Genomic DNA, 27,920 nt, shown 5'->3' with positions numbered 1-27,920 from the left:
TTACCTAATTTGGTTTGTTGTTCCCAGGCTTGTTCAATGGTGTGAAGTTTTTCCTTGGTAATCTCCAGTTCCTTACTTATAGACTCCATTTGTTCTTTCAGAGAAGTATTTTCACACTTAATAAGACAGAAGCATTACTAAAAAACTAATTTGTAATTCAAACCAATACATAGAAGTGACAGTCTTAACTTTATGTGATATCTCTTAAAACTCGGAATCTATGTTTTTACAAAATTAGAAGTTCCCCCAAAATAATAACAGCATCATCATCAACCTACACTGTGGTTACAGTCCTTCCATAATATAAAATATTATTTTAAAGCAGGTTGTAAGAAAAGGATCATCAAAATCCTGAGTATCCAAAACGTGGCCCCCAATTTTTGAGTATTAGCTTCTACCATTAAAGCTGTATGTTCATTTTGGCCAAGCCGGAGAACTCAAGTTTCATAAACTTCACAAACCAGCGCTCGCTTCCCTCGATCACAAAAATATTTACTGAGCATACCTCATACACCAACAGTGACAGGTGCTGGATGTTCATGGTGGGAAAAAAAAAAAAAAACAAATTCTGGCCTTCAGAGACCTCATCATTTAATGTCTGGGTATATGTGTGTGGCAGGGTTTGGGAAGGGTATAGAAGGAAGCAGATAAGAAACAAGTAAACAAACAAAAAATTCATTAAAAATATGAAGATCTAGAATACAATAAACAATAAAAGGAAGTATATCTAGAAAAGGTAGTTAAGGATCTCACTGAAGAGGTCATATTTATACTGAAAACTGAGGTATGAGAAGAGTCTGGTTTTGAGAAGAAACCAGATATGGAAATAGCTGATGTGATGGTAAAACCAGATACACTAAAGCTGGAAAGCATTTGGAGTACTAAAATATTTGGAGAATTAGGAGACCTGGAAAAAAAAGGGGTTTAAAGCAGGAAAGAGAATGCTAGAGGACCTGAGCACAGTGAGTAAGAACACAAGTAAATTGTGGCAAAAGATAAAGTTGGAGAGGTAATCAGAGGTCATACCAGGCAAGGAACGGTATGTCAAAATAAGGACTCTAACTTAATGTATAATAGGTAATCATTTAAAAATTTTAAGCAGGAAAGTTTTCAACAACCATTCCTGCAGAAGTCCAGATGAGTGATGATGCTGGTTTAGACCAGGGTTGCAACAGAGAAGACGGAGAAAAGAGGATGCATATGAATTATACTTGGGAAATAAAAATGAGAGGGTAAAGGAATGACTAGAGAATAATTCTAAGGAATCTGTCTTGACTAACTAGTAAATAATTCACACAGTAGACAGAGTTCTGAGAAAAAGCCAAACTGGAGGCATAAATGTGGGAGTTGGCAACATAAACAGTATTTTAAGCCTTCGGTTTATTTATTCTTTCTTTTAACAAATAGAATGCCTCTTACATGCCAGGAATGCTAAACACTGGACTCCAATGATAAACAAGTTAGATCCTGGAACTTGTAGTTTAGTGCATTATATAGAAAACAAGCATAAATATAATGCAACATCAGGTAGTAAGTGCTGTGAAGAATAATAAATCAAGGTAATAAGATAAAAAAGGGGATGCTATGACAAAAAGGTTAAGAGAATAAAATGACTGGTGAAGTACAAAGTTACATCCTAGTTCCAGATTCTATAAATACGTAAGAGAAAAAAAAGGGGGTGAGAGTATTTTAAATATCTTTCTACCTATTTTTTTTTCTTCCTTCCAGCGTCTTTTGAAAGATAACCCATGATATCTAGAAAGTTCAAGCATTTGGAGAAGCCATGTGCAGACATTCTGGTAAACAGTCCCAACTGAGAATGTGCCTTCAAGTCATTCCAGCCTGGCTGCCAGATATGTGAGTGAAGCTTCCAGATGATTCCAGTTCCTCACTGTTGAATCACTCTTAGCTTTCAAGTCTTCCCAGCTGAGGGCCCAGGCACTGTGGAGCAGCAACAAGCCATCCCTACTGTGCCCTATCTGAATTCTTGACCCACAGACTCTTTGAGCAGAATAAAATACTTGTTTTAGGTACTAGGCTTCTGAGTGGTTGTGTTATGTTGCAACAACAACAGGACCATAGGCACTAAATAAATTTTGTTGAACTGAAGTAAGTAATTTGCATATATATGCATGTATGAAAAGACAAGGATTAAAATGTAAATTATATCAAAAATTTTTTAAAGTTTTAAATGATGGGACGCTTTTGAGAACTGCACACAATGAACACAAGAATGTTCTGGCCATAAGAACCAACACATTATTGATCATATTATTTCCTTGATCAAAAACATGCCAAGACTTTCCATTACCCATCAAAAAATATTCCAAATTAATCTGGCCCTTCATCATTTGTACCACTCTTTTCTACTTAACCTCAGATACAGAACACTCTGGAAAAAATGAACTTCTCATTCCTTATTTTTCTATATTTATGCTTTTGCTTCTGTTTTTTCCCTCTGATTGTGTCTTCCTTTATTCCCACCCCATGTCTGCATGTTAAAATTCTTCAAGGTTCAGCATAAACTGCAACTCCTTCCTCAAGTTGGAAATAATCTCTTCTTTCTCTAATTCCAACAACATTTACCTGTAACTGTTTAAAGGCATTATCACATGATAGTTTGTATTCTATTTCAAGTTGGCCAGATAATAGAAAGAATACAGGTCTGAGAATCAGAAAGACTACTTATATTTTGACCTTTCATATTTAGGATAGTTAAGTATGTTTAAAATTACTCAATAATATGTTATCTAGAGATTTCTTACACACAATCTTCTAAAACTAGAGGGGAGAGGGCAGAGGGCATGGAGGATGAGAAAAAAGGTAATATATTACCATGCTTAAATATTCAGAATTACAAAATTAACATAATTATCTCTTTAGCAAAAGATGGTAAAAGTAAACAGACTATTAATGTGGGCAGAGAATAAAAAGGTATTTGCAAAGCTCTCTTGAGGGACTGGGAAAAGTGTGGAAATATTAAACTGGGGAATTACTGATATTCTCGCAAGCATTGGGGACTATCAATTTAGAAGGCCGAGCCCTTGAACTTGGGGCTTGCCCTTAGGAAGTCTGTTACTGCAAAGGAGAGGCTAAGCCTACTTATAATTGTGCCTAAGTCACCCCCAGAGGACCTCTTTTGTTGCTCGGATGTGGCCTCTCTAAGCCAACTCTGCAGGTAAACTCACTGCCCTCTCCCCTACATGGGACATGACTCCCAGGGGTGTTTAAATCTCCCTGGCAATGTGGGAAGTGACTCCTGGGGATGAGACTGAACCCAGAATTATGGGATTGAGAAAGTCTTATTGACCAAAATGGGGAAGAGAAATGAAGCAAAATAAAATCTCAGTGGCCGAGAGATTTCCAATCAAGTGGAGAGGTTATTCTGGAGATTATTCTTATGCATTATATAGATATCCCTTATTAGTTTTTAGAGTATTAGAATAGCTAGAAGGAAATACCTGAAACTGTTGAACTGCAATCCAGTAGCCTACATTCTTCAAGATGACTGTGTAACTATACAGCTTATATGGTATGAATGTGCGACTGTGAAAACCTTGTGGCTTATACTCCTTCTGTTCAGCATATGGACAGATGAGTGGTAAAATGGGGACAAAAAGTAAATGAATAACAAGGATGGGGGTGGGAGGGGATGGGATGTTTTGGGTGTTCTTTTTCACTTTTATTTTTTTCTTATGTTTAATTTTTTATTTTTTGGAGTAATGAAAATGTTTAAAAATTGATTGTAGTGATGAATGTACAACTGTATGAAGATACTGTGAAAAACTGATTGCACACTTTGGATGACTCCATGGTATGTGAAGTATCTCCATAAAATTGCATAAAAAAGTAAACTGACTGATTAGTTCCAGATAGTATTAATACCATCAGATAATTTTGCAGGAATCATTGAGCACAATTCAGAATAATGTTTTGATTTATTGAACGTGTCCCCCTAAGCAAGTAAAAGCTTTTGAGCCAACAGAAGTAGATCTCATCTTACTTCCATGAGAAGATCTTAGGAGAGAATAAAACAAAAGAAATAAGCCCTATTTTTGATTGGGAAATCGAACAAATCAGGAACTTGTCTTGCCTTCTAGAAAAGGTACTGAAGTAAAGTGGCAACAAGAGAACTTGTGTAAAGGATTCTGAACCATATTCACAGACAGCTGGATGAAACTATGATATTCAACCTTACTCTCCTGTATATCTCCAATTAGAAAAGATGGAAATTTGTAAGCTCCTCCATGGTCCAGGAAGAGCCATTAAATGTTAATGTTTATGTAATGTTTAATGTGTAATGTAATGTTTAATGTGTAATGTAATGTAATGTTATGTTTATGTAATGTTTAAATGTAAATGTTTATTACTGTCAGCCAAATCTATCTGAAGGAACAGAATCCAGGGGTCATAGAATAATTTAACTTGGGAACAGGAGTAAGAAAAAGGGACAGATACTTAAGGACACTTTCTTTTTTGATTACAATATCCTATCAATTATGTGCTCCTTTTTTCTTTTTTAAGTGCCTCATGGAAAGAGGTTTGATTCGGCTGACACATGAAGGTGGGCTAAAGGAGGATGATACAGATGAAGCTATTCAGAAGTCATTCTGCAACTACACGTAGCTAATACTTTACTCACATAGCTAATATTTTATTCATGTGTTTGCTGATGCTCAAGAACAAAATATTTAGAATTAAGTTATATCTATGAGTTATAAATCTGTTAAATTTACCTAGACACAAACTTTAATAAATTAAAGCCTGCAACATCTCCCAAAATGAAAGATATCATCAAACAACTGCTAATATCACAAGGGTCAAGGATCATGTAAGCTTACCTCTAAGTGTTCCAAATTATTTGTTCTTTGAACAAGCATATTATCTTTCTGCAAAATGTCCCTGTACTTAGCAGTCAGCTCATTGTATTGTTTATTGGCCAACTCTAGTTCAGACAGAGAGACACTATTATCTATAACTTTCTGCAGAGCTGCAATCTTGAAAACGGCCATTTCCTACAGAAATAAAGACATACAGAGTAATTTCAGTGCATTTTTTTCTGGTTAAGTGCATTTTTTTCTGGTTAAGAACTAATTTTAGTGCATTTTTTTCTGGTTAAGAAAAAGATAATACAATCCCAAAGCAAAACATTTAAAAATCACTTAAAATTATATGATTTCCCACATAACAAAAATTTTAAATAATACATATCAATAAAATTAATTGCTTTCATATTATAAGATACATTATTTTGAAAGTTTTAATCGTAAGTAAAGTGAATCAACCATTCCTTTTAAAACTCATGTCCTAATAAACTGAAATTCAATTAATTTGAGAAGAGTATAACAAACAGCAGCAAAAAAATATATCACTCAGAATATTTCTTTGGACAGCTTTTCTAAATTTCAGTAGATTGAAAAACAACTTGCCTTTTGATAACCAAATGGCACAATTAGCTTTTTAGCTTAGCTATTTCTGCTTATTATATTTAGACAAAAAGTCTTTGTAACAAAAGAAAACCATTTTTCCCATATGAAGAAAACATTATTTAGGGAGAAAAATCTCTCCATCATAGTTGTCTTTAATGAATAATATCTAGGACTTGAAGTGACTTCTATATCAGCTATAGAAGCTATAAAAAGTCAGTATTTAAAGACATTTCATTATTTCTGGAACACAAAGAGAAGTCTGAACTTTCACTTCTCTCCAACCTGACCTAAGATAAGCAAAAATTAGAGGAAAAAATGAAATGAAGATCGATGGAAACTGATAAAGAAATGGTACAAGAAATAACCAAATTTACGACGATAATTCTGAAGCGAAATAAGGGAAAAATATTTGTAATAGTGCTTCAGATCTAATTTTGGCAGCTTCTTTTCTCCATCTAAACAAGTTCATACATCTACCTTACCCCTGGGAACCAGGTTTTCATTTTTTGGGAAGGTAGAGTGGGGTGTAGGGGTGGTGTTCTGTTTCTCTTCACTTAAAAATACCCTTTTTTCTTGGCTTTCCAATTGTTGCAACAAAAACAGAAAAAAAACCCAGGCTGAATGATCAACTTGAACAGGAAGCAGACAATTCTAGTTCTTTTTTTCCCTTTATCCCAAACATTATATTTGTAAAAGTTCAAGAAAATAATATACTAAAAAAATCTAACACAAAAATAAAAATAGGAACATTTCTTAAGTCTCAAAATTCCCTTATTACATGTCTAAATAAAAACAGCTTTCATTTTTCAAATAGATTCATTGTTGCATAGGATTCAGCATTAAGGTCACACTGAAAATAGGTCTACAGTATGGTAATTTCACCCATCACTATCTTTAAAAGGTGATAGTAAGGAACTCAAATCCATTTTCATTTTACTTTGAATTCTGTCTCTATATAATCCTGGCTAAATTGAGATATATATATACTGAACATTTATGTGCTTAAAAATAAGCTGTATAAGATCAGATGTAAAGCAAGCTGCTAAAGAGTGTATATGGTATGCAACCTTTTGTGTCTTTGTTTATAGTTAGAAAATTAATCCTTATAAGTTACCTTCTAGGGAGTGAGGTAGAGTGAGATAAAATGTGGGATGAAGTAAGATTTCTGTTACTATATCTATTGAGCATGTAAATGTTTTATATATTCAAATTCAATAAAAAAGAAAAACAACCCTGAAAATTGAGAAAAAAATAGAAAACAAGCCTAACTCTGTATCATATGTATAATATAACTATATCAAGAGACAAATTATTTCTAGTAACTTAAGAATACAATACTTTGCCTATACATCCTTAAAGAGATATATTCTAAAGAAAATAAAAACTGTAAAGAAATTTTAAACTACATACACAGCATTGTTGCAGTTGTTTTTGGTACCACTACAAGGATTATTCCTTCAACATTAATGTACCAATATTATAGAATAAAACAAATAATTATTTTATAATTTTAATAACCGAGATTATCAGTGTAAGAAAAAAGAAATGTAAGTACAAAAACTGAAGTTTATTAAACACTTCATAATAGTTTCTTAACACATAATGTTAAAGTTAAATTGGAAATAACAGTATGAACACATGATTTAACAATATATAATTTTCCTAACCTATCCACTGAAAGGGCCTAGAAGCAAAGTCACCCTAATAGTAATGACACCTAGTGATAAGATTTTGGTATCTAAACACCTTCTCCACTAAAAGGAACTAGGGATCTTTAGAGAAATGGTTTATTTAAAGTTTGGTTTGGAAGTATTTAAGGACATCTTATACTAGAAAACAGCAAGCTTGCTTGGTTAAAAGAACAATGGATTCTTGTCAAAAGGATGTAAGAGTCAGCTTTAAAGGGCCCCCACTGGCTGAAACTGAGACAAAGTAATGACTCCAGTTGATTGAAACACACTTAATATTTAAGAGTCTGCAAGTATGTTATGATATATATGAAAAAGAAAGCTGGTGGGGGGGGCTGGGCAGAGGTGGAGTAAACCAACTTTGTATTCTGAAAACTAGTAATTAAGAGAAAAGAATGAAGCATTTATCTTGTCTTTTTAGTAGGAACTATATTTTAAGATAACCAAAAAGCCTGGGCTGATGAGAGAAATTTATTTTTGCGTTTTTTAAACAAAAGAATGCCTGCTAATAAACTTAGAAATTGATATAATTAGAAAAATACAGTTTTGCAATTCCTAATGAAATGACTGAGTCAGGCAACAATCACCAATGCATGCTAAAGTCATTCAGAGGACAGAGGAAGGACTAGTTATTTTCATGATACCAAACTATCACCAAACAGTTGACTACATCACTTAATAAAGGAGACATTTCTGTCTCCCTCTTAAGGCAGTACTTAATCATGAAGTATGGGACAACCAGACATTATGTCTCCTAAAGTGATGCAATATAAAGTAAAATGCATCACTCATAAAGTGTTCTTGCCAAAAATACTTAAACAGAATCTAATCAAAGTTTCAGAACTAAATTTTATTAAATACAAGGGATAGAGGAATATATTAAATAACACAAGGAAATAACCAGACACATTGTCAAGAAATGTGGCACAGAAAAAAAGGCAGGGGAAATTCTATATTAAAAAAGAATCATGTCTGGAATATTATGCAGCTGTAATAGAGAACAAAGACATGGATCATGTAATAATGTGGATGAACCTTGAGGACATTATGTTGAGTGAAGTTAGCCAGAAACAAAAGGACAGATTCTGTATGGTCTCACTAATATGAACAGACATGAATGAACAAACTTTGGGAGTTAAAAGCTGACAACAGAGGCGACCAGGAGATAGAAAGAGGGCAGAGATCAGCCATTTGATGCTGAAGGACTACAGAATGTTTAGGATTGATTGCATAGATCCAGAAATAGATAGCATAATACAGTGTGATGGTAGCACGGTATTGTAAGTACACTGAACAAAGATGTCTGTGAGTAAAGCTGAAAGAGGTGGGATAGGAGAATGTATTACACCAGAGGTAAAGATAGATGATAAAAACTGGGACTGTATAACGTGGCAAAAACTGGAGTGGCCAATGACTGTTACTAAATATACAAATATAAAAATGTTTTTGCATGTGGGAAAGCAAATGAATGTCAACCATGTAGAAATTTGAAAAAGGGATGGTATTCAGGAAAAAACATAATCAAAGCAAACTGGAGTCTATGGTCAACAGCAACATTGTAATATACCTCCATTAAATGTAACAAAGGCAATATGCCAATGCTAACTGTATATGAGAGGGGGATATAGGGGAGTAATATGGGATTCTTGGTAGTGGTGTTATTTGCTGTCCTTAGTAGTATATTGTATTGTATGACATGTTATTTTTCTTTTTATCACTTTTTCTTATTGCTTAAAAAAAAAAAAAAACCAATTTTTCTTATAGTAATCAGTATGTTCAAGTGCTGATTGTGGTGATAAATGTACAACTTTATGATGATACCATGAACAACTGATTGTACACTGTGGATAAATGTATGGTATGTGAATATAACTCTATAAAATTGTAGGAAAATATATATATAGGAGTAAAAGTGTTGGAGAAAACATGGTGAGAGGGATGATGCCTCACCAATATGGACTAACTACAATGTGTAAACTCAGAATTGAATCTTAGAACATAGCCTAACATGGACACAATAATTGTAATAGTCCCTAGATTGTAAGTTCTTACAGCAGTTAACTCTATCCCTGAATTGTAAGGCCTATCTCTAAACTTTGAGATGCTGATCCCCTAGCGTATAACCTGATTGGTCTCTGGAACAATGCATATCTCTGAGACACCTGAAACTCGGAGCTAGAGCTCGGCAGATATGAATGTCAGTATTAGTGCATACAGCCACTGTCAAAAAAAAAAAAAAAAAAAAGCTGAAAAAGAGCCCAGACTTCAATTAGTGATATGAATGAAGCAGGTCTGGTTAAGACCAGGGCAAGCCAGGCCAAAGGATAAAGGTTGAAACTGATTGTGTTTTAAAACTTCAACTTTCATATGAGACCAAGGGAACAGACATCTATTTGGTACAGGATCTAAATTTTCTAAACGGTACAACTCTACAGTCGATTTGTTCAAACACCACAATTGCATGGAACTTTGAATAGGAAGTAGATATGGTAGGTTAGTATAGGCTGGAGTGAAATAGTGACACATCCTAGAGTAATGTGGGCAGATAATAAAAAACATATTTACAGCCTCCCCCTCCCCAGCCCCGAGGATCTGGGGGAAGGTGCGGATGTGTTGGACATCCTCACCTGGACTGGTGTTGATGATGTCACAAACATTGGGACTAGCGGTTTGATGTGCTGAGCCCTCGAGCAAGGGACTTGCCCTTATGAAGCTCATTACCACAAAGGAGAGTCTAAAGTTGTATGAAATGGTGCCTAAGAGTCTCCCCCTGAGTACCTCTTTGTTGCTCAGATGTGGCCCTCTCTCTCTCTAACTGAGCCATCTCGACAGGTGAACTCGCTGCCCTCCCCTCTACGTGGGACCCGACTCCCAGGGGTGTAAATCTCCCTGGCAACGCAGAGTATGACTCCCGGGGATGAATGTGGACCCGGCATCGTGGGACTGAGAGTATCTTCTTGACCAAAAGGGGGATGCAAAATGAGACGAAATAGTTTCAGTGGCTGAGAGATTCCAAATGGAGTCGAGAGGTCACTCTGGTGGACATTCTTATGCACTATATAGATAACACCTCTTAAACACCTCTTAGGCTTTAATGTATTGGAATAGCTAGAAGTAAATACCTGCAACTACCAAACTCCAACCCAGCAGTCTGGACTCCTGAAGACAATTATATAATAATGTAGATTACAAGGGGTGACAGTGTGATTGTGAAGACCTTGTGGATCACACCCCCTTTATCTAGTGTATGGATGAGTGGAGGAATGGGGATAAAAACTAAAGGACAAATGGGGTGGGATGGGGGGATGATTTGGGTGTTCTTTTTTCATTTTTATTTTTTATTCTTGTTCTGGTTCTTTCTGATGTAAGGAAAATGTTCAGAGATAGATTGTGGTGATGAACGCATAACTATGTTATCATACTGTGGACAGTGGATTGTATATCATGGATGATTGTATTGTGTGTGAATGTATTTCAATAAAACTGAATTTAATAAAAAAAAAAGAATCATGTCATGTAATATCCAAATGCAGTGCATGATTACTGATTTAATCCTGGGACAACTCAGAAAATGTGAATATAGTCTGGGCATTAAATAATATTGAGGAATCATTGTTAATTTTGTTAGGTTTGAGAAAGATATTATGGTTATATTAAAAAGTATTTTTCATAGAGGTACACTAGAATGTTTAGGGGAGAAATACCTACAATTTAAAAATTCCCATAAAAAACTGTGAAGTAATTATGGCAAGATGTTAATGAATGTTAACTTTCCATCCAGATGATGTGTATTCACAATACATCCTTTCTTCTTTTCTGCATATCTGAAATTTTTCATAATTAGACTCATAAACAAAACAAATTCAGATCTACCTTAAATCTTTGCAAACATCCAATTTTTTCACAAACTTCTGCCTCCATTGACAGCAATTCATTCTTTTGTTTCTCATTTTCTTTTCTAAGTTGTCGTTCCATTTCTACTAAAGTCGTATATTGCCTTATGAGTGACTTTTCATTCACTTGCAAGACAGTGATTTTTCTACTATATTCTGAAAGTACTTTTTTCATTTCCTCTGAATCCATCTGAAGAGCACTGAGCAAATTCTGCATAAAGATAAATTTATATTATTTGCTGAATCTAGCTATCCTAGTTTGTACAGACTGTATAATGATCTTAAGTGTTTCACTCACATCATATTCTTTTACTTTTATAGAGTCGTGTTGGATTTGATCTTCAACTTTTCTCTTTTCCTCTTTCATTGTTTCAAATTCTGTTTTCCAGGTTTCCTTTTCACTTAAAAAAGTTAAAATGACAATACAGTAAGCCTAATAAAATGTTTTCACTACAGGAAGAGATAACTTTAGATTATGGAAATTTAAAGTTTATTAAAAAAACAACAGAAATATCATAGCTACTCAGTATCTGATAAGATGCAACAAGAAGTCAAAATTTTTATTCGAAAAGGGCTTAGCCTAAAATCATAAAATTTTCTTAGTCAATGCAAGATAAAGAAGTCATTTTATCAAATTATTTCCATTCTTCCCTGATTCAACATTTTAAAAAATATAGAATTAAAGTTGAATCTTGTACATATTTTATTAAAAATGGAAAAGGATTAAGAAATAACCAGTATCAAACTAATCCTAGAAATCAAGCCTCAACAATCTAGCCCTGCTCTTAAATAGATTAAATATTTGTATAACATTCAGATGCAAATAAATTTAGAAATCATTAGACTTAAAGAGAATGTGGGAGACACTGCTGCCTATCCAATGGACATTTCGCAATTACCTTCAACCTGTGTGCCATAAACAAATTAATGTGGCATCATTCTCCTTCCCATTGAACAGTTCACACTTGGACATGTGACCCTATCCTGGCCAATTAGATCTGAGTCAGTCTGTCAGAAGCCTCTCAAAAACTGTTTACCTATAAATAAGAAGACATGTGGGGAAAAATGCCCCTGTTCTTCAATGGGCATTGAACTGCAGTCCACCTTGAACTGTAGTCATTTTACAACCACAGTAGGAGATAATGACAATCCCTAAGTACAAACTACCCTGTAAGTAACCTTGGATATGTACTGGATTTGAGCTTCTTGTTAGATCAGATAATAATCACCCTCAGTGTTTAAATCATCTTTGGTCAGATATTATAATACTTACTAAAGAAATTATTCTCTTGATATAGATGAAATATCATAAAGTTTTAGAGTCAGAGGCTCAAAAAGATATGGAGAAATATGTTACTTTCCTAGGAAAAAAATATGAGTAATGATGGTGGTGATGATGAGGAACAATACTAACACCAATAGCTGATACATACAAAGTGCTCATTATGTGCCATGCAGCAGTCTGAGAATTTTCATGTAATAATTCACTTACTTTTCCTAACAACCCTATGAAAAAGGTATTACTATTATGGAATTCTATAGATAAGGAAACTGAGACACATATAGGCAAAGTAACTTGCCCAAGGTCTCATGGCTAGCAAACAGTAAAGCGTGGATTTAAACCCAGGCAGAATGATTCCAGAGCACAGATAGACTTATGATCATTAAGCTATATTGCCTATCTAAAAATCTATTCTTGACGGTAGTCATTAGTTTCAAAAATTAAACAGTGGAGGGAGAGAAGAAGGGTAAAACAAAATATCTAAGCATGTTTTATTTTACTTTCATCATAAACAATAATATACTACAATTATATTTATAAAGTTTTCCTAATACCTGTACCTTAGATATTCTTTATATAATAAGCTTTGCTGGTGACGAATTACTGCAAATTTTCTGTTATATTCTTCAAGAGAATCTTCTAAATTCTTTAACTTCTTTTCTTTATTTTCTAGTTCCTAAAAATTCATTTAGAAATAAGAATGAAAAAGTATTAAAAACACATTTTAAATTTGAAAGTATAAATTCATATTCTGATGATATATAGAAAACTACATAAAAAAGAAGTCATCAAATTCATAAGCAGCATAGATTATTTCCATGATATTTGAGCATTTTAGTTTAAGGCATATGGAATGAGGCAATGTATGTAAAAGAAAGTACTATTCAACAGATAAAATTATTTTTATCATATATGATAGTTACAACAAGTACCACAAATAATCAGAGACAACAGTTACCATAAGTATAAGCTTTTATCAGATACAACATTTAGAGTAAGCATAAATTTCTAGGAAATTATAGGGGGACAAAAAGAGGAAGAAGGGAAAGAGTAAAACAGGAGAAAAAGAGAGAGCAAGGAAAGGAAGGAGAGAGCAGAAAGGGTGAGATTTCAGAGGAATAAGCAGAGAGAAAATGAGCAAAGAAGAATCTATTATCAAACACATGCAAAAGAAAAGTATTCAAAGAATAAAAAAAAACCTCTTTCACTACTTCAAGAATTTTATGTGTCAATGATTTCCAATTTTATATTATGAGCATTAGTCAATACAGAGCTCCAAATCCACATTTCTACTGCTATTATCTCCAAGCAGATATTTTAGTTATATCCAATTTAACATGACTCAAACCAAATTATATTTCTCTAACACCAATCTCTTTCTACATTTGTATTTTTAGTTATCCCAGTATCAAGTATTCAAACTCCAATACTAGAAACTTTTTCCTTTTCTTTCCTTTCCCTTATCCTCTACATGTCATCACATCTGTCAATTTTATTTCTCCCAGATCTCTGATATCCAGCTCTCTTTTGAACTTCACTATTCGACCCTAGTACAAACCTTCTTCAACTGTTAAAATACTGGATACATATTTTAATTCCACCATCTCTATTCTCTATTCCCATTGTATATTCTCCATACTACCACAAGTACTTTTCTAAAACATAACATGTTACATGTTTCTCCTCTGAGTTAGAATTTTCTAAGGGATAAAGTCAATACCCTTCCACAATCAAGTTCCAATTTACCTATACAAACTCACCTATAGTCACGAAGCCCCACACACCCTTGTGTGAACATACACTTTCATGCTTCTACTTAAATTATCCCTTCCAATTACTTCATTTTAAAGATGAAGAAACTGAGACTTTAGAAAGATTAAGTAATTTTAATTATTAAACCACTCATTAGCAGTATACTTAGCAATAATTTCTGACTCCAAAAGCCTTGCTATTTCTATCACTCCATGCTGCCTGAGGACTGGAAATCCAAGTACTTGCTTTGCTCTTTTGAACAGGTTTTCACACTCCCTATCTGGTGTTCTCAAATCTACCACAATACTTACCATACTTTTTTTAATAAAAAAATGCAAAAAAAAAAGAATCTTATCTCAAGCAATACGACAGCTATGCCAACTGTCTCTACTATTTGATAATGTCCTTATATTAAAGGAAATAAGACAAATCATAAAAAGTGATAAAGTTAAAAATCTAAAGTGGTATTATACAGTAAGTTCTGATAACTGTGTTAAGGTTGTTCCATTATCTGACTTATACAACATACAAATCCAGTACTAAGAAAAAGATTAACGAATGTAATTCCTATATACAAAAACCAGTTTTTGATGACCGTCAAAATCATATTCTCACTGATTCTGAATACATTTTAAAAAATTATATTTGGAATGTATGTGATGTTATGAGTATTCACACTTGAAATGAAATAACGAAAAGGATCCCTCATTAGGCCAAACATAGTGCTGACCATGATACAGACAGTAAAACTGAGAAACAAACAACGGGCAAGCAGTATAATACAGTATCTTTTCTAATTTGCTAATGCGGTAACACTTTACAGAGGAAAGGGAAGAAAGAGCTAAAAGATAATTTGGTTTAAAAACTTGTTCATGTGGTTAACACAAAAAAAGGGAACAATTCTAATCATGACACTGAAAAGTTGTGTCAGACTTTATTTTCTTGTATTGCTCTTCCAAACAGCAATAACTAAAAGTACATACCTTATTTACACATCACTACCTTATAGAAGCTGCTAGTTATCCTATCCATCAATCATATATTTCACGATTGATACACAATGTAAGCAAAAGGTGTGAGCATGCTTCTCATGCAAATGAATAGAGTAAACTACTTTTATTATAATATCCTGTTGAACATCAAAATCCACTAAAAAAAATCTCACTGTTAATATTCTAAGAACTCAAAGGAATACATGAAGATTAAATTAAGAAACATATTATCAATGTTTTGCTATTCACACGTAAATTTTCAGTACCTGTAAGAGATGTATTAAATATTCATTCTGAGAATTAATGATATTGGCACTAGATGGTGCTATCCCATCAGGTAAGTCTTCTACTTTAAAAACAACATTTGATCCTTCTGACTGTCGTAAAAGGCTGGCCTCTTTTTCAAGATGATCTATCTGAAAACACAATTCAGGGAAGAGAATTTCATTTCTCATACCCATAAAAAGACAAATTTAAAAGTAGCACTCAATACTTCATGTTTTCTCTACTGTATAGTTAGAAAAGCAGATATATGAATGCCCTGCCAAGTATCAATTACATCATACTGTACTTTCTATTTAGAAAAGCCTAGACACAGGACTTGGAATTTTTGTATTCTTTATTATAATAATGGCACTTATTTTTCCACTTAATTTTACAAGAAAAATCCAAACAGAATTCAAGGCACCGTCTTATAAAGTGTCATTAAAAAAATTATGAGTCTCATATTATACTAATATACCTATGTTTAGCATTTTATTTTATTTTATAAAATTCTCACCTTTAAACTTGCTTTTGCCAAAAGCTGCGAATAATTTATAGCCTCCTTCCGAGATTCCCTGAGCTCCTGTCTTAATTCTTCATTCCTTCCAATAAGTTGATCAACTTGGGCTTTCAAATGCAGATTGGCATCAAAGATTCCTTCTGCATTTCTTGATTCCATAGCCTAATGTATTTAGATTACAATGAAGAAATGTGACAAAACACAAAATCATAGTTGAATAGAAAGACCTACCTTTAAATAAAGTTGACGTTTAAGCATTTTACTATTCCCATCGCCACGCATAATGACAAAGTATGCTAATTCTTTCTTATTTATGAATTTAAATTTACAAAACTTTAATTTACTTTAGCATTATCAGCATAGTAACTTTACTATTAACATTAATAAGCAAATAGCTAATCTTACTACACTGGTAGACTAGAAAAACAACTGGATAGGAAAAAGACGACTGGAGTCCAAATCTTAGCTAGCCTCTTAGTAGCTGGACAACAAGTGACTCACATTCTTTATACCTCAGTTTCTTTATCTCTAAAGAAGAGAAAACAATTTAGCTCTTTCCACTTCACAGGGTTCTTGTAAAATCTAAATAATTTATACATAAATTCTTTGAAACTATGCAGCATTAAATGAATTACAGCATGAATAAAGGAATCAAATCACTTAGTACATCAGTTAAGTGAATTTTTCAGTGACTCTACTCTCACACAGTTGAAGTCTACATGATAAAAAAGGCAAAGTGTGATAACACAGTTTTATCCAAGAGTAGTAGATAAGCAACAATAAGTCAAATATTAAAATACTACCAAAGAGGTTTCACTGCCCTTAATTTTCCAACAATGCCATACATAAAATACACACACCCATGTATACATCCATAAAATACACACATATAAAAATTTGGACTTTAGAAGAAGTGTACAGAGTAAATCTGCCAAATGCAAAGTAATTCTTCAGAAGTAGAGAAGACAAAGAAGGGCAAATGTAATCTCCCATTTAGGAGGGCAAATGTTTAAGTATAGGCAGTGGATTTGTAAAAATAAGCCTTTATCCTCAGAGATCAGCAAACCATGCAGAGTAACAGATTACAATAATTTAAGGGGGATACCAGGAAGATGGAAGTAGGCAGAGGGAGGTACTAGGATGGACAAAAAGACAGTCTATTTAGTTGCCTTACTGAGTAAACACACCATGTTACCCATATGGTCTTTTGGTAAAATGAGAGCTAGCCATTGGATTAGATGGTGATTGAGGGCACTGAAAAATATCCTGTAGCAAAAGAAAAATGAACTAAGTCCATAATATAGAATTATCTAATCTGAAGTGTCATGGATTCTGAAGATCACTCAGAAGATGGATTGTTAGGTCATGCACGGGTTTTAGTCAGGGCATAATCAGAAAAAGAATAACAGCCCAGTACAGAAGCAGATGAACTTTAGAACTTTATGGAACCAGTTCTTCAAGGAAGACCAGAGGTTGTCAATAGAAACAGAAGCTTGGCTTTCTTGAGCTCGTCAATATGTTTTTCATTTGGTCACTATGTAGTTTCCCTTGGAGAATGAAGTTTGATCTGGGACACATTATGAAGAGGGGAAAGCATCATAGACAAAATGTCCACATAAGAAAGCATGAAGAATCATTTTAGATATTCAAAACATCAGAGGCAAAACAACAGAGGAGGAAAGTCAGAACCACAGACATACAAGGGGAATCAGATGGTTCTAATACATTTTGTCAAATGATTTTCTTGCCTCAGGAAGTTGTTAATATGCCAGTATCACACTCCATCTTTACTAACAATTTTAATGTTGTGAAAGAAAGTATTCAACTAGTTATTCAATTAGTTATTTTACCACTAATAAAAAAAAGGAAATTCAATGAGAAATAAGAACTTTTTTCTATTTAAATAAAGCACAAATTTGAGAAACATATAATAAAACCACAATAAATATGTTAAATATGTTCAGATTATTTAAATACTATATACACAAATATTAGGAATCTAAAAAATATATCATGAGTTTATATTAACACTCATTAATACTCTGAAATTTTAAAATGCCTATAAGGAAAAAAAAACAATAGAAAATTACTTAAACGTTGAAATCTTTCCTGTAGCAATGGATAAGTCTTTATTTAAAATAAAGCTGTTCTGCTCTGCCTCTGAGTTGGTGGCATAAGCTCCCAACAGCCTTGCCTTTTCACATACAACAACCAAATACAAAAAACAACAACTTAAAGATTCTAGAGAGTGAATAACAGCAGGCAAATTACAGAAGGGACTCAACTTGGAAGACAGGACTAACAAGGTGTGGTAGACTGAACTAAGTTCCCCACAAAGACATGTTCAAGTCCCAACCCTAGGCCGTAAGGGTGTGAACTCATTGGTAAATGGGATCTTCAAAGATCCTATTAAAATGAAGTCAAAATGAAACATGGTAGTCCTTAATCTAGTATCATAGGAGTTTTTAAAAGCAAAGGAAATTTGGATACAGAAGTAAAGACAATAGGAGAAGACAGAAAGAAACAGAATGCCACATAACAGAGGCAGATACTGATTGTCAGCCAGCAGGCCACCACCAGAACACTACAGCTTTTGGAAAAGGCATAGTCAGCTGATCCCTTAATTTTGAACATCTCGCCTCCAAAACCGTGGGACAATAAACAATAAACTCCTGCTGTTTAAGCTAACCAGTCTGTGGTGTTCATTACAGCAGCTCTGGCAAGCTAAGACATTTGCCATTTTTAGGGTTTTAGCCTGGGGGCAGGCCACAGTCACAGGGACCTACCATCTTTCTAGTCTGGAAGATAGAGCCCAAAGCGACAGAAAAGTGGGTGGGAAATCCCAGAAAGAAGAGAGCCAGAAAAAGGAACTCCAAACTCCATGTAAAAACTCTGCCAGGTCTCAGACTGATGCTTTAACCAAAACAATGGAGATGACAGAGAAAATTTCAGTGACTTCTTTCTCCAATTAGGAGAAAGAAAAGATAAAGGATTAAAAAAAATGAACAAAGTCTTAGGAACCTGTGGGACAATATCAAAAGGTCTAATGCACATATCACTGGAAGTCCCAGAAGGAAATGACAAAAAAAATTAGGCAGAAAAAAAACTGAAGAAATTATGGCTGAAAAGACCCAATTTCGTCTAATAAATGTAGAGATGAAGGAAACTCAGCAAATCCAAATAAGACACACACACACACCTAGGCATATTATAGTAAAACTGGAGAAAACCCAATATAAAGAGAAAATCTTGAAAGCAGCCTGAGAAAAATAACACCAACATAGAGGAGAACAATGATTCAAATGACTGCAAACTTCTTATTGGAAAATATGGAGACCAGAAGACAGTAACATCTTTAAAGTGCTAAAAGAACAAAATAAAACCATTTACATGAAAAAATAACTTACATTAACAAGTCTTTCAAGACTAGGAATGATTAGAGATGTTTCTCCTCCTTTAACATCAGGATCTTTCTGCATTTCCTTAATAGCCTGCAATATTTCTTTCATACCTTCTTCAAGTTGCTTATTTTCTTCAACTAATTCTTTTACTGTAATTACATATTTTTCACATTTAATAGATCTTTGTCACAGCTTATATTATCCTATACAGATGAAGAATACTTCACATATAGAAAAAAAAATACCCATTTGGAAAAGGCAAACGTAAAAAAAAATCAACAATAAATGAAATGTTTGTATATGAGTTAAATGGTAAACCTATTTAAATCATATACATATTCACACATCTCATGGCTGAAAGGTAAAAAAACAACAAAACACAAGCATACTTTTGCCTTAACTTAAACTATGCTTGTTATTATTTTGTTCCTAACTTAACTTTGATTAGTGAAAAAAATAGATGTATTCATCTTCACAAAAAAATCAGATTAAAAACATTTACTTACAATGAAAATTGCAAGGGAAACAAACTGAATGAATGAGAGACTGGACTATAAAACCTACAGAGATAATCTGGATAAAATAGACTAGAAAACAGAGAATGTATTAAATTCCTTTCAGGCCCATGATTCAAAATACATTAAAAGATTTAACATATAGAAAAATAAGTGATAATAGTAACTTACATTTATTCTGAAACTTGGCTATTACCATTCTACTTCTTTCTAAATCTCTTTCCTTCTCAACTAGTTCTCTGGAAAGACATTCATTCTGAACAAAAAATAAATAAAAAGAACAAAACTGAATTTCTTTTTATGAAATGTTGCAATGGTTAACAGTTTTTAAGTTAAAAAAAGTTTGATCAATTGAGGTATAATATAACAAAGAACAAACTATAGAGACATAGCAGCAGTCATAAAAATAAGGTAAAACAGATGGTGATCCTTCCCACATTCTCCCTCCCCATCCAGGAAAAAAGGCAAATGGATATAATGAAAGATTTTGTTCTTAATAATATAACAGTCTTCTCTTTTAATGGTCTACTTTCACACTACCTGTTCTGCCTGGCTTGTATGTTGTTCAAGTTCTATTTCTGCATTTCTATTCTGTGCTTCTTTGATCAATAAATCCTGTGCTATGTCCTCATTCTAAAGAAATATTTAATATATTAGGCAAGGCAATGACTTCATATTGAATGTGTTACATTTTTAGGTTTTTACAAAAATAGAATGTATATAAATTAGTGTTAATGTGCAAAAAATTTCTTAGAATTATTACATATAGGATTTTGTTAGAAAAGTCATAAACAATAAAAAGCAATCTCAGGAATATAATTTGGAGGAAAGCTCACCTGAGACCTAAGAAATACCAGTTCTTTCCGTAGTTGTTCTATAAGATTTTCAAGTGGATCTCTCTGAGATAATTTTGATTGTGTAGTAATAGGCACTGAATCTAGAAGATTAACTTCAAGATTACTTTTCAAGCTCTCTGTCTGTAAAGGTACTTCTTTTTCTCTTCTATCTTCTTTTAAATTGTTATCAGCATATTTTGTTTGGGTATGAACCTGTCCATCTTCTGATGATGCTACTTGTGATTCATCTATGCCAGCTATGTTATCATGAATTTGTTGACAAAATATTGCAGAGTTTTGCCTAAGTGATAGCTTTTGTATTAAGTCTGAAGCTGCTGATAAACCTTGAAAAGATGAATCACTTTTTCGCATGAAACTAGTCTTCTCTAGTGACTGATGGCTTCTTGGCACATTCTTCATAGAGTCATCAGAAAGAGAATGTAAGTAGTCATTTATTTCTTCATGGTTCTCCCTACTACAGGTACTGACTAATGATTCTAAATTTCTTAAAGATTGTAGGCACGGTGCTTTAAAAATCTCCCTTATTGTAATAGTTTCTGGAGTTGAATTAACACCTTTCACTTGCATGGATGAAGAATGTCTAGTTAAAGAGACAAAAGGATCCACTCCACTTTCTACACTAGGATGAATTTCAGACAACATTCTTGATAACGATCCTATGGTCATTCTTTCTTCTGGCTCACTCTGATCTGATTGTGGAATACTGAATGATGGTCTCCTAAGCGGCAGCTCTATTTTATCTGAACTTCTAATCTGCATTCAGAGTAAATAATATCTCATTAATTTGGGGGTCAACAGGTTATTTAAATAATTAAAAATTTTCTCTACCTTTTTAATCAACTAAAAAAAGAAGCAGATGTCCAAAATGTGATAATAGGGGAAATTTCAAAGCACTGACAACATTTCCCTTTATCCTCTTCATCATAACAATTCTACTGTTTACCTGTGATTGTGCTTCACTAATATTTTTGAGGCTCACAAAATCAAAATTTCTTTCTCCTATTCTATTCTCTTGAGAAAAGTTTCCAGTTAGGTTCAGGTCCTCAACTTTTAATCCTACACATAAAAGAATTAACAAATTAAAAACAAAAAATAACTCTCTTCTCATTTCAATACTTTAATTCTCAAAAACAAGAATCAAGTTTAACTCAAACAAAAGACAGAATAGTTATTTCCAAAGCCTTGGTCCACATGGTATCCAATTATTATAATCTTCTGATCCTAACCCACCTTTAATAAGCTATTAATAAGAAATTAACTTGAATTTTACCTCCTCTAACATTCTTTGCCCATTCTATGCTAAAAGAACCAATTAATAAGTTCTAAATAGATAAAACATAAAAAGAAAGTAGACAAGAATATGAATAATGAGTAAGCTGGTTAATACACTAATAAATCATGAAGATTCACCCCTCTATAAGTTTTTCAATGTACTATTTAGAAACCATAATGTTAAAACAAATATTTTCTGCTATTCTTTATATATGTGCTTGTGGATTTGGCTCTATTAAAAAAATTCCTTCTCTGTTTTCCTCTTACAAAAAAGCACTGCAAGGGATATCATAAAATTTATAAAAACTATTATCTTTACATCAAATAAAATAAACTGAAAGATATGTTAATTTTTATTCAGTAAAACATTATTTTCTCTTAGTAAAGAATAATTTACAAAGAAAGTTCTCAATACACAGCCTTAAGGCAAAGGAATATATTAATAGCAATATACCTTAATATAAAATTAAGTTATACCGAGGCGGGGCAAGATGGAGGACTGGTGAGGTGTACGTTTTAGTTACTCCTCCAGGGAAGTAGGTAGAAAGCCAGGAACTGCGTGGACTGGACACCGCAGAGCAATCTGATTTTGGGCATACTTCATACAACACTCATGAAAACGTGGAACTGCTGAGATCAGCGAAATCTGTAAGTTTTTGCAGCCAGGGGACCCACGCCCCTCCCTGCCAGGCTCAGTCCCGGGGGAGGAGGGGCTGTCAGCACCAGGAAGGAGAAGGGAGAACGGCAGTGGCAGCTCTTATGGAAACTCATTCTACTGATCCAAACTCCAACCATAGACAGACTGAGACCAGACACCAGAGAATCTGAGAGCAGCCAGCCCAGCAGAGAGGAGACAGGCATAGAAAAAAAACAACACGAAAAACTCCAAAATAAAAGCGGATGCTTTTCGGAGTTCTGGTGAACATAGAAAGGGGAAGGGCAGAGCTCAGGCCCCGCAGGCTCATTTGCAAAACCCAAAGAAAAACTGATCTCCCTGCCCCCTGTATCTTTCCTTAATAGCCCTAATTGCTTTGTCTCTTAGCATTTCAATAACTCATTAGATCTGCCCAGAGGGCCCTTTTTTTTTTTCTTTTTTTTTTTTTCTTTTTTTCATTTTCTAAAACAATTACTCTAAGAAGCCCAATACAGAAAGCCTCAAAGACTTGCAATTTGGGCAGGTCAAGACAAGAGCAGAACTGAGAGCTCTGAGACAAAAGGCAATAATCCAGTGGCTGACAAAATTCACTAAACACCACAACTTCCCAAGAAAAGGGGGGCAGCCTCTCACAGCCATCATCCTGGTGGACAGGAAACACTCCTGCCTGTCACCAGCCCCATAGCCCAGAGCTGCCCCAGACAACCCAGGGTGACGGAAGTGCTTCAAATAACACGCATACACCACAAAATTGGGCGTGGACATTAGCCTTCCCTGCACCCTCAGCTGGTTGTCCCAGACTTGGGAAGGTGGAGCAGTGGGAATTAACAAACCCCATTCAGACATCATTTCAGCAGACTGGGAGCCTCCCTACACAGACCGGCAGCCCAGAACCACCCTGGGGGGACGGCACTCACCTGTGACATAGCACAGTCATCCCTCAACAGAGGACCAGGGGGTGCAAGGCCTGGAAGAGGGACCCATTCACAAGTCTCAGGGGCCACATGCCAATACCAAGGACTTGTGGGTCAGTGGCAGAGACAAACTGTGGCAGGACTGAACTGAAGGATTAGACTATTGCAGCAGCTTTAAAATTCCAGGAACACCAAGGAGATTTGGTTGTTAGAGCCGCCCCCCTCCCTGACCGCCCAGACACACGCCCCTTATACAGGATGGGCAACACCAACTACACACACAAGCTTGGTACACCAACTGGACCCCACAAGACTTACTCCCCCACTCACCACAGAGGCAAAGCGGGAGAGAACTGGCTTGAGGGGAACAGGTGGCTCGCGGACGCCACCTGCTGGATAGTCACAGAAAGTGTACTCCACGACGCTGTAGACGTGACAAATTAGAGATAAGGATTTCAATTGGTCTACAAATCCTAAAAGAACCCTATAAAGTTAAGCATATGTCAAGAGGCCAAAAACAACAGAAAATTTTAAAGCATATGTAAAAACCAGAATATACGGATAACCCAAGCCCAAGCACCCAAATCAAAAGATCAGAAGAAATACAGTACTTAGAGCAACTAATTAAACAACTAAAGATGAACGATGAGACCATGGCACGGGATATAAGGGACATCAAGAAGAGCATGGAACAGGATATAAAGGACATCAAGAAGACCCTACAAGAGCATAAAGAGGACATTGCAAGACTAAACAAAAAAACAAATGATCTTATAGAAATTAAAGAAACTGTTGACCAAATTAAAAAGATTCTGGATACTCATAGTACAAGACTAGAGGAAGCTGAACAATGAATCAGTGACCTGGAAGATGACAGAATGGAAAATGAAAGCACAAAAGAAAGAATGGGGAAAAAAATCGAAAAACTCGAAATGGACCTCAGGGATTTGACAGATAATATAAAACGTCCAAATATAAGACTCACTGGTGTTCCAGAAGGAGAAGAAAAGGGTAAAGGTCTAGGAAGAGCATTCAAAGAAATTGTTGGGGAAAACTTCCCAAATCTTCTAAACAGCATAAATACACAAATCATAAATGCCCAGCAAAGTCCAAATAGAAGAAATCCAAATAAACCCACTCTGAGACATATTCTGATCACACTGTCAAATATGGAAGAGAAGGAGCAAGTTCTGAAAGCAGCAAGAGAAAAGTAATTCACCACATACAAAGGAAACAGCATAAGACTAAGTAGTGACTACTCAGCAGCCACCATGGAGGTGAGAAGGCAGTGGCACGACATATTTAAAATTCTGAGTGAGAAAAATTTCCAACCAAGAATACTTTATCCAGCAAAGCTCTCCTTCAAATCTGAGGGAGACCTTAAATTTTTCACAAACAAATGCTGAGAAAATTTGCTAACAAGAGGCCTGCTCTACCGGAGATACTAAAGAGAGCCCTACTGACAGAGAAACAAAGAAAGGAGAGAGAGACATGGAGAAAGGTTCAGTACTAAAGAGATTCAGTATGGGTACATTAAAGGATATTAATAGAGAGAGGGAAAAACATATACGACAAACATAAACCAAAGGATAAGATGGCTGATTTAAGAAATGCCTTCACGGTTATAATGTTGAATGTAAATGGACTAAACTCACCAATTAAAAGGTATAGATTTGCAGAATGGATCAAAAAAAAATGAACCATCAATATGCTGCATAGAAGAGACTCATCTTAGACACAGGGACACAAAGAAATTGAAAGTGAAAAGATGGAAAAAAATATTTCATGCCAGCTACAGCCAAAAGAAAGCAGGTTTAACAATATTAATCTCAGATAAAATAGACTTTAAATGCAGGGATGTTTTGAGAGACAAAGAAGATCACTACATACTAATAAAAGGGGCAATTCAACAAGAAGAAATAACAATCATAAATGTCTATGCACCCAATCAAGGTGCCACAAAATACATGAGACAAACACTGGCAAAACTAAAGGAAGAAATGGATGTTTCCACAATAATTGTGGGAGACTTCAACACATCACTCTCTCCTATAGATAGATCAACCAGACAGAAGACCAATAAGGAAATTGAAAACCTAAACAATCTGATAAATGAATTCGCTTTAACAGACATATATAGAACATTACATCCCAAATCACCAGGATACACATACTTCTCTAGTGCTCATGGGACTTTCTCCAGAATAGATCATATGCTGGAACATAAAACAAGCCTCAATAAATTTAAAAAGATTGAAATTATTCAAAGCACATTCTCTGACGACAATGGAATACAATTAGAAGTCAATAACCATCAGAGACTTAGAAAATTCACAAATACCTGGAGGTTAAACAACACACTCCTAAACAATCAGTGGGTTAAAGGAGAAATTGCTAAATATATAGAGACGAATGAAAATGAGAACACAACATACCAAAACCTATGGGATGCAGCAAAAGCGGTACTGAGGGGGAAATTTATAGCACTAAACGCATACATTAAAAAGGAAGAAAGAGCCAAAATCAAAGAACTAATGGATCACTGAAAAAGCTAGAAAATGAACAGCAAACCAATCCTAAACCAAGTAGAAGAAAAGAAATAACAAGGATTAACGCAGAACTAAATGACACAGAGAACAAACAACAGAGAGGATAAATAAAACCAAAAGTTGGTTCTTTGAGAAGAGCAACAAGATTCACAAGCCCCTAAATAGACTGACAAAATCAAAAAGACAGAAGACCCATATAAACAAAATAATGAATGAGAAAGGTGACATTACTGCAGATCCCGAGGAAATTTAAAAAATTATAAGGGGGTACTATCAACAACTGTATGGCAACAAACTGGATAATGTAGAGGAAATGGACAATTTCCTGGAAACATATGAACAACCTAGACTGACCAGAGAAGAAAAAGAAGACCTCAAGCAACCAATTACAAGCAAAGAGATCCAATCAGTCATCAAAAAAGCTTCCCACAAATAAATGCCCACGGCCAGATGGCTTCACAGGAGAATTTTACCAAACTTTCCAGAAAGAACTGACACCAATCTTACTCAAACTCTTTCAAAACATTGAAGAAAATGGAACACTACCTAACTCATTTTATGAAGCTAACATCAATCTAATGCCAAAACCAGGCAAAGATGCTACAAAAAAAGGAAAACTACCAGCCAATCTCCCTAATGAATATAGATGCAAAAATCTTCAACAAAATACTTGCAAATTGAATCCAAAGACACATTAAAAAAATCATACACCATGACCAAGTGGGGTTCATTCCAGGCATGCAAGGATGTTTCAACATAAGAAAATCAATCAGTGTATTACAACACATTAACAAATCAAAAGGGAAAAATCAAATGATCATCTCAATAGATGCTAAAAAAGCATTTGACAAAATCCAACATCCGTTTTTGATAAAAACACTTCAAAAGGTAGGAATTGAAGGAAACTTCCTCAATACGATAAAGAGCATATATGAAAAACCCACAGCCAGCATAGTACTCAATGGTGAGAGACTGAAAGCCTTCCCTCTAAGATCAGGAACAAGACAAGGATGCCCGCTGTCACCACTGTTATTCAACATTATGCTAGAAGTGCTAGCCAGGGCAATCCGGCAAGACAAAGAAATAAAAGGCATCCAAATTGGAAAGGAAGAAGTAAAACTGTCATTATTTGCAGATGATATGATCTTATATCTGGAAAACCCCGAGAAATCGACAATACAGCTACTAGAGCTAATAAACAAATTAAGCAAAATAGCAGGATACAAGATTAATGCATACAAGTCAGTAATGTTTCTATATGCTAGAAATGAACAAACTGAAGAGACACTTCAGAAAAAGATACCATTTTCAATAGCAACTAAAAAAATCAAGTACCTAGGAATAAACTTAACCAAAGATGTAAAAGACCTATACAAAGAAAACTATATAAGTATTAAAAGAAATAGAAGGGGACCTTAAAAGACGGAAAAATATTCCATGTTCATGGATAGGAAGGCTAAATGTCATTAAGATGTCAATTCTACCCAAACTCATCTACAGATTCAATGCAATCCCAATCAAAATTCCATCAACCTACTTTGCAGACTTGGAAAAGCTACTTATCAAATTTATTTGGAAAGGGAAGATGCCTCGAATTGCTAAAGACACTCTAAAAAAGAAAAACCAAGTGGGAGGACGTACACTCCCTGACTTTGAAGCTTATTATAAAGCCACAGTTGTCAAAACAGCATGGTACTGGCACAAAGATAGACATATAGATCAATGGAATCGAATTGAGAATTCGGAGATAGACCCTCAGATCTATGGCTGACTGATCTTTGATAAGGCCCCCAAAGTCAATGAACTGGGTCATAAAGGTCTTTTCAACAAACGGGGCTGGGAGAGTTGAATATCCGTATCCAAAAGAATGAAAGAGGACCCATAACTCACACCCTACACAAAAATGAACTCAAAATGCACCAAAGATCTCAATATAA

The 27,920-nt window shown here is 34.6% G+C and overlaps 1 protein-coding gene across 6 annotated transcripts in view; it reads right to left on the bottom strand.

Moving 5' to 3' along the window:
* CEP290 (centrosomal protein 290) overlaps positions 1–27,920 on the bottom strand; it is a 116,603-nt gene that overhangs the window by 51,505 nt on the left and 37,178 nt on the right. For 4 of the 6 annotated variants that reach the window (XM_037848374.1, XM_037848372.1, XM_037848373.1 and 1 more), the window contains 12 exons: positions 21,537–21,649; positions 20,573–21,346; positions 20,277–20,369; positions 19,908–19,992; positions 19,228–19,370; positions 15,818–15,982; positions 15,303–15,452; positions 12,853–12,968; positions 11,309–11,411; positions 10,991–11,221; positions 4,842–5,015; positions 5–116 (listed from right to left, as the gene is read on the bottom strand). In XM_037848374.1, the coding sequence (XP_037704302.1) occupies positions 5–116; positions 4,842–5,015; positions 10,991–11,221; positions 11,309–11,411; positions 12,853–12,968; positions 15,303–15,452; positions 15,818–15,982; positions 19,228–19,370; positions 19,908–19,992; positions 20,277–20,369; positions 20,573–21,346; positions 21,537–21,649 (2,259 nt within the window). The remainder of the gene's footprint in view (positions 1–4; positions 117–4,841; positions 5,016–10,990; positions 11,222–11,308; positions 11,412–12,852; positions 12,969–15,302; positions 15,453–15,817; positions 15,983–19,227; positions 19,371–19,907; positions 19,993–20,276; positions 20,370–20,572; positions 21,347–21,536; positions 21,650–27,920) is intronic. The other 2 variants (XM_037848375.1, XM_037848376.1) reach the window with 2 other exon arrangements.

Source organism: Choloepus didactylus, chromosome 8, assembly GCF_015220235.1.
Source record: "Choloepus didactylus isolate mChoDid1 chromosome 8, mChoDid1.pri, whole genome shotgun sequence".
NCBI classification, from domain to species: Eukaryota; Metazoa; Chordata; class Mammalia; order Pilosa; family Megalonychidae; genus Choloepus; species Choloepus didactylus.
This window is presented reverse-complemented; position numbering and strand designations above follow the sequence as displayed.